The sequence below is a fragment of the Gymnodraco acuticeps genome, unplaced genomic scaffold (assembly GCF_902827175.1).
Source record: "Gymnodraco acuticeps unplaced genomic scaffold, fGymAcu1.1, whole genome shotgun sequence".
Lineage (NCBI taxonomy): Eukaryota > Metazoa > Chordata > Actinopteri > Perciformes > Bathydraconidae > Gymnodraco > Gymnodraco acuticeps.
Genome location: NW_022992206.1, coordinates 3,454,627 through 3,462,351, shown reverse-complemented (window position 1 = coordinate 3,462,351; position 7,725 = coordinate 3,454,627). Strand labels below are relative to the sequence as shown.

The 7,725-nt window shown below is 39.2% G+C and overlaps 1 protein-coding gene across 3 annotated transcripts; it reads left to right on the top strand.

The window, feature by feature from the left end:
• Window positions 1–1,215: 1,215 nt before the first annotated feature.
• LOC117539596 (chromatin-remodeling complex ATPase chain isw-1-like) lies at window positions 1,216–6,298 on the top strand. 3 transcript variants are annotated; one of them, XM_034205819.1, is made up of 6 exons: window positions 1,216–1,474; window positions 2,067–2,332; window positions 4,029–4,140; window positions 4,326–4,481; window positions 4,619–4,772; window positions 6,122–6,298. In XM_034205819.1, exons 2-6 carry the CDS (start codon window positions 2,271–2,273, stop codon window positions 6,295–6,297), a joined length of 660 nt encoding a protein of 219 aa, XP_034061710.1. In that variant the 5' UTR covers window positions 1,216–1,474; window positions 2,067–2,270; the 3' UTR covers window position 6,298. The 3 variants fall into 3 exon arrangements, with proteins under 3 accessions (XP_034061710.1, XP_034061711.1, XP_034061712.1); XM_034205820.1 differs by having other exon boundaries at window positions 1,216–1,527; XM_034205821.1 differs by lacking the exon at window positions 4,029–4,140.
• Window positions 6,299–7,725: the final 1,427 nt, after the last annotated feature.

Genomic DNA, 7,725 nt, shown 5'->3' with positions numbered 1-7,725 from the left:
AATATATTTGTTGATAAAGATGTGTTTGTGTGTGTACTGAACACCTGAGTGTTGGGATGGGTATTGTTAAGGTTACACCGTTATGGTGTAAATACAGCCTATCTACCAATTGGATCAAATATAAAAGTCAGCCGAATTAGTGTTGATACTGCAAGGAGACGTATTGTGTGATAAATGTAAGATGTTGTTTAATTGCTTATATATTTATGATCCACGTCACGTTTTCAGTTTTGGCGGCAGTTCTCCCGGCAGTTCTCCTGCTTCCTGCTATAAATAGAGAATTACGGCAGATATGTAATATTTAATGCAGCCGAACCGTGTATTACAATGCCGTTATGTGATGACTTTCAAAGAGAAAAGCAAGCACACTCGGAATAAAGTATTATTTTATTTTTAAAAAACGTTTTCAGATTTCACATCACATAAACACCAAATCCCAGCATGCATTGCGGCTAAACCATCCAATCATCGAGCTGAGGATCTTGCCTACGTCGGTTTCCGGGTTTCGTTTATGACCGATGTATTTTGTTATACACACATTCCTTCACATTTACATTTTAATTTGCATTAAAGTATTTCATGAGGCCTTCTAGCATGTTTTTAAATATAACTACGCGCATACTTGCCAACCTTGAGACCCCAGAAATCGGGAGCATTTCAAAACAGGGGGGGGGTGCTAGTGGATCGCTAGTGGATCGCCAGAGCTGTATTAGATTAACATTAACATGCTTATTGTAGTTGTAAGTGCACTGCCTTGCTATGGAATGCCATTTAAGCCAAAATTAAATAAATACATAAATAATTATATAAATACATATATATATATATATATAAATGTGCCTATGAAATACATTCTAAAATAAATAAATTAGGAAATAAATATGTATACATGTACATTTAAATACACATTTATTTATTTCATGGGACTTTTATTTCATAATGACACATTTATTTATTTCAAGAGACTTTTATTTGATAATGACACATTTATTTATTTCAAGAGACTTGTATTTCATAATGACACATTTATTTATTTCAAGAGACTCGTATTTCATAATGACATATTTATTTATTTCAGATGACTTGTATTTCATAATGACGCATTTATTTATTTCAAGAGACTCGTATTTCATAATTACGCATTTATTTATTTCATGTGACTTGTATATCATGATGAGACATTTCCATTACTTATATGCAAATGAACGGGGCGTGGTTAGCTCACAGATCCAGACCAAAGCAACAGCACCACAACACTGACTCAATAGCTTTTGTTTCACACTCCAGTACTCTTAAGTGGTTTGCAAACTGCCAATAAACCAAACCGGTTCAAGAACCATTCTTGTGCTTTTCTGGTGCTTAACTGGTTCTTCTCTGGTCTTATCTGGTCCGCCCAATGCTGCTCTTCTGAGAGCAACCGCTCTGACAGCCCTCTCTAGTCTCTACTGGGAAACAGCTAAAAGTCCTTCTGGAGGTAAGCAACGCTACACAATTACACCCAGTCTGAGAATAAAATATGTCTCGAAGGTTCGTTTTGCTTTCTTACAACGTTAACCCCTGAAAAACGTGATGTAGTTATTTAAGGGTATGTTAAATTAAAGTTATTTTACAAGTTGAGAGAGTTAAGTTGTGTTTAAAATCGTCAATGTAATGCACGTTAGAGGTTTTTAGTTGGACATGAAGTTAGCTAACGTTAGCTAACTCTACCAGGTTAGCATGTTAAGCTGTACTTTCTGTGGCAGCTAGCTTAATACAAAGAGGGGGTTTGTGCTTCATTGCAAACTTTTCTTTGTTAATCTACCTGAAACTGTAGGGACAGTTTGTTTCTACTCAACTATACAGACCATTGTTGAGGAGATGCAAAACATACTGTACATGAGTTGGGTCCAACATATACCTTGAGTAATGTTACTTTGCTGCTAAAAATGAAACATCATTATCAGATGAGGACATCACCAAAGTGTGTGAGCCTGTCAGGGGATTTGATCTGTTCTCTGCATGTCCTAAACACTGCTCTGGTATTACTTATCTTGTAACATGTAAGTCTCGCTCTTGTCATCGTTCAGGCTTTGCATTTGAACTCCTATGACTGGTTGCGGACTTGAAGGGAACGTCTTCCTGACATCCAGGAAAAAGGCGAGATTATAATACATTTGAATGCCAAAAGCAAGTTATTGTTTTTAACTTTTTAAATATGATTGTTTTGGGGCATTTCAGTTTTATTGGACAGAGGCAGTAGATATCTACTGGAAACAGTGGAGAGGGAGGAGATGATATGCAGCATACGGCCCAGCCGGATGGTTGCTGCTCCGTGTGGAACGTGTTCTATCAGGTAAAGCACTTTGGTACCCAGTTATTTATGGTATTGAGTTTGAATTTAGCCTTTGCAATGTAATTTCCAACAGTGCATTGTAAAGACTGAAAAAACAGGCTCAGGTTAAAGCTTGACATGATTTGGTCTTTTACTTCAGAGGATGTTTGTCCTCCTGTGTTGTCTTATTTCCTTATCTTTCTTTCAAGTGTAACATCTACCAATGGTTGTACATGACAGAGACCTACTCCACCTCTTTGCTGTCTTACTAGTCAATCCTTCTGATCAGGTCCTTTCCTACATAGTTGTAAGTTTTACAGTTCAGTGTACGTTAATTTAGCAACGTAATGCTTTACCGCTGTTGAATAAATCCTATATTGCTAGTCATTTTATTAAAACTACGATTTGTAAACTTTTTGATTCCAATTACAATAATCTTTTTGTTATAATTGTAAAACATATCTTAACATCCATCAGCAATCAATACAACAAATCATCCAACACTAAATAGAAGAAATCTGGACATATTTATTTTGATACAGCAGCATGTTTTGGGACTGCTCATTGATGTCATCAAGAGCCATTGAGTCTACCTTTTGTAGTCGGCCTCTTAGAATGTTTATCATTTCTTTGTATCTTAACATTCCTATAATAATTAGTTTTTTTATTGTTGATATTGTTTTGTTCTTTATTTTTGTTGTGAGAATCACTTTGCAATTGTGTAAGTGCTATATAAATAGTTATACTAATATTATTGTTGTTACCATCATTACTATTATTATGCCCCGGCCACACGAGGACGAAAACGGTCGTTTGCGTTACTGTTTAGTGTCATATAGACCGTTCGGCCACACGAGGACGACCGAATACGGCACTAAACGACTGCGGTAACGATAACGGGTCCCAAGGTGGATAGAACGGCATACGCAACGCTCTGGGGGGTCCAACGGCTCCGTGTGTACGCCCTATACGATCATTTTCTGATAATGATGAGGCAATAGCCCCGCCTCTCCCCACCTCTGCTGCTCACCCCCGCGTCAAAGTAAACTGCACACTGAATTCAGATTATTTATCTTTCTCTCGATATGGACATAAACGCGAGTGAAGTCTAATCTGACAGGACGGAGACACCTCTCAAACTACCTAAACTAGTTATAAATATGTTTATTTTTACTGTCGGCCGGGTCACTCATTACTGGATCAGCTGCTGCATGAAACAGACACTGACGCTGTCCAAAGAAAGGGAGGAAAAAGAGAGGCTCCGTGTATTTTATTATTATATTATATAGATTCGTTATTAATTTGTTTTAAAGCTCAATAAATAACAAAGAAGACCTTTGACCGGCACTTTTATAATTTTGTCGGAAGATTTCAACTTTAATACACGTTGACTGGTGAAAAACTCTGCCCGGTTCCCTCGGCCCCCACCGTGGAGAATAAAAAGAAGGGCATCCATGACAACCATGCTTCTTCGCTGCTTTTGTGGAGGAAGTTACAGCGCCACGTAGAGGCTCCTGCATGTACTGCAGCTTCTCCAGCGGTTGGAGCTAAACGGAGCTGTCTCGTGTGGACAGATAATATCCGGATGACTATTGCGTGTGGACGGAAGCTTTCTTGCGATTGCGTTTGCGTTAATCCTATGCGTTTAGCCGTTGTCGTCCTCGTGTGGCCGGGGCATTAATAATGTCTTCTTTGTTTTCTTTATTCATCGCTGCAGAAAGGATCATGCCAGCCCACATCAAACACCTGATCAAGAGCTTGTGAACCTCACTGCTGCGGACACCTGTATGATATTCGACTCTGACTGGAACCCTCAATATGACCTGCAGGTACGATATATATATCTGCTCTGTCTGTCCTAAAGATAGTTCAATAGGGCTACAACAACAACAACAGTCTTTCCGTTTATTCCCTCGGTTCTTTAAGTGTATATTTTCCCATGTAATGCTTAAAAACGTTGAACAGCAGCTGCACATGATGCTCTTTTGACCCCTCTTTTAATTTTTTATTTCAGGTTCAAGCTCGGTGTCATCGTTTTGGCCAGTCTAAGGCGGTGAAAGTGTACCGTCTGATCACTAGAAACTATGAGAGGGAAATGCTGGTTAAAGCTAGTCTGAAGCTCGGGCTGGACCGTGCCGTCCTGCAGAGCATGAGTGGCAACAACAACGGGGTGAGAAAAAGAAAATCTGTCATATTTCTAGATGCCAAGTCATTTTTGGGTCAGTCGCTGTTGCAGTACGCTTAGTTTATTTTCAAAAAGAGTTTTCTAAATCCACTTGTGTAAATGTCTCTCTGCGTCGCCTTTAGCCGGTCCAGCAGTTCTCCAAGAAGGAGATCGAGGACCTGCTGAGGAAAGGAGCCTACGCCGCCATCATGGACGAGAACGTCAAGGCAATCGCTTCTGCTAGGAGGACATCGACCAGATCCTGCAGCGAAGAGCCACCATCATCACCATCACCAGGTATGTTCTTAGCAGCACTAGCCACTTGCGCTTTGTGAGACACCAAGTACTTGGTTATTTGAAATGTAATATTGATGATGTAATAATTAAAACTAGGGATGGGTACCGAGCCCTGGTATTAAACGGGCCCCGGGGCTGAATTATTAAAGACCGTGGTACCGTTAACGTCCAACGTTATCGATCTTTTTATCGGTACTGGAGACATTTAAAAAATAGATGTCATATGTATTATATCTACATAAACATTATATCGCAGTCTTACTGTCGCCAACTCCGTTTCTAATATGCAATAAGACTACAAAGTGCGTCTATGATTTATTTTTGATCTTTCCAATCCAGACAAGAGATCTCTCTCCCCTGTCGGTGTGCGAGGGGGCGGGGCAGTTTACACACAGAACCTGCTACATGCATGCAACACACACACACACACACGGCAGAGAGAACTAAGCGCCCCGAGGGTAGTTATGTTACCCGTCTTGAGCATGGATGTATAATAAGAACTGGATACAGCGTCGGAGGAGGGGCCTCGTTCTTTCCTATGAGAGCTGCGCATGAAGTCAAAATGGCCCAACTTTTGAGAGAGCGAAACGTCACAGATTACCCGTCATGCCTGGCTGTCAGAGCAGAAGAACCCGTTTGTGCGCTCACAGAGCATGCGCCCCTTAAGCCCCGCCCACCCGAGCACACACTCTCGGCTCACTAGAAAGAATGGAGAGAGAGAATAAATCTAGATTCGGCTTTTAGTGCATTTTACAACTATAAGGACTTAATGAGTCTAGGGCTATACAATAGTTCATACGGGGTAGTTTATTTAGTTTCAAAAAAATTATCCACCGATTTACAGACGTCTCTTTCCCAATGTTAGTCAATGGGAAAAAGTATTTCTGGGCCGGTCGACGTCACAGACTGATAAGGAAATTGTAGTACCACCGTTTGGACACAACGAATATTTTCCTCAGAGTCCGGCGCACTTCCTGGGGGCTTGGTCTTGAGGTGGAAAATGCTCGTTGCCAATAGTGTAATAAGAATTTAACATGTAAGGGCGGTAACACGAGCTATTTGTCTAAACATTTAGCAAAAGTGCACCACATTCAGACGGAGGAATGCACCGGGTTGGACTGTCTTTCTAGTAGCTCTGTAGCCCCATCCACGAGTAACGTTTCCACGTCAGGTATATATTATGTATGTTCGCAGCAACACACGGAGTTAACTCAATGATACAAACATGGGTTAATGATTAGAGGTAACTGAGTTATTTATTTTGTTAAAGTTTCAGCTATTCTGTTTGCAGTTCTATCATCACATAATTTAATACGATTTGTTAAAACATTGTTGTTTCTTATTTTCAGTTTGCTTCAAGCAGTGGCTGTACGAGAAAGACGTGGAGGACCAAGAAATGCTGGCCAGATTGGCAAAGACCGGAAGATACATAACAGAGAAGATAATGGATATTAACAAGAAAAAGAAAAATGTTTATAATTTCTTTGTTGAGGTTTACATTTTGAATTATATTTGTTATTTTTAAATCAAATGCATCTATTTTAGATGATATATTTATTTAGATGTAGGTTTTTTTTGTAATATTATTGTATTAAGTATAATTTATTAAATAAAAATACTGTTATGAACACTATACAATGTCTTTATTTTGATAGTTACCAGAATACATTGTATATTTAATACTAACATAAGCTGGTGATAGATAAATGCTGGTCTGCTGGTATGCCAGCAGACAAATATTTATAAAGAAAGAAACAGAAGGGAGGAAATTATGATAGCTAGACTCAGAATAAATCACAGTAGAAAAACATAAAAAATATATATGTGTAATGTCATTTCAATTATATATTTATTACATAAACAACAGCAACGTTAGTTAGGTGTAACAATCAATCAACAACTTTATTAATCCCGCAAGGAGCAATTGGTTATGAGCAGCAGCTTATGTCATGTACACAAGCAGGAACATACAAGAAGAAAAACACACAGATACACCCGGGAGCACAGATGTGAATAATTCTAATTTACACTATAAATAGTTCAAAGCATCACAATAATAAATAAATAATCAAGTTAAAAGCCTTTTCAAGAATTTTAAAGTTTGAGTGCAGAAGGGATGAATGATTTAGAAAAGTGATTAGTCCTTTGATCAGGTAGAGCATATCTACGCCCTGATGGCAACAGACGAAATTCATGTGAAAGAACATGACCTGGAGAGTTCAGAATGGTCTCTGCTTTCCGCAGAATCTGTTGGTTACAGAAGGAATTTAAGTCTCTCTGTTTCACGCCGATGATCTTGGAGCAGGTTTTAACAATGCTGTTCAGGCTGTTCCTGTCTTTCAGTGTAAGGCTATGGAACCAGCAGATAAAAGGAAAACAAATAAGGCTCTCAATGAATGCTTGGTAAAAACGACAAAGAATGAAAGGCCTGACAGAGAAAGAGTTCAGTTTGCGAAGAAGGTGCATTCTCTGTTGACCCCGCTTCACAATACACTCAGTATTCACATCAAATTTGAGGTGGTCATCGAAAATGGTGCCCAAGTATTTGTATGATGTGACAATTTCTACCTTGTCATTGTGTATGATGCACTCCTTAGGAACATTCTTGTGACGTCTAAAATCAATGATCAATTCCTGGGTTTTGGAGATATTTAAATCCAGAAAACTGTCATCACACCAGGAAATAAAATCGGCAAGAGCACCCTCGTGGCCTGATTCTGAGCCGCTAAGGAGGGACAAGAGGGTGGTATCGTCAGAGAATTTAACCAGGTAGCTGTTGTCTTGCATGCTCCTGCATTTATCAGTGTACATTATAAAAAGTAGGGGCGAAAGAACGCATCCTTGAGGCGAGCCCGTGGAAGTGATGACAGAGTCAGAGAGGTGTCCATTGATAGACACCTTCTGCTCTCTATTAGTTAGAAAGTTTAAAATCCATAAAACAAGTTGATCGGGC

Excerpts from the sequence above, each read along its gene's own strand:
- LOC117539596 (XM_034205819.1), top strand. The coding sequence starts at position 2,271 with ATGATATGCAGCATACGGCCCAGCCGGATGGTTGCTGCTCCGTGTGGA. Across the intron at positions 4,141-4,325 it reads ACCCTCAATATGACCTGCAG|GTTCAAGCTCGGTGTCATCG; the intron begins GTACGATATATA and ends TTTTTATTTCAG. Across the intron at positions 4,773-6,121 it reads ACCATCATCACCATCACCAG|TTTGCTTCAAGCAGTGGCTG; the intron begins GTATGTTCTTAG and ends TCTTATTTTCAG.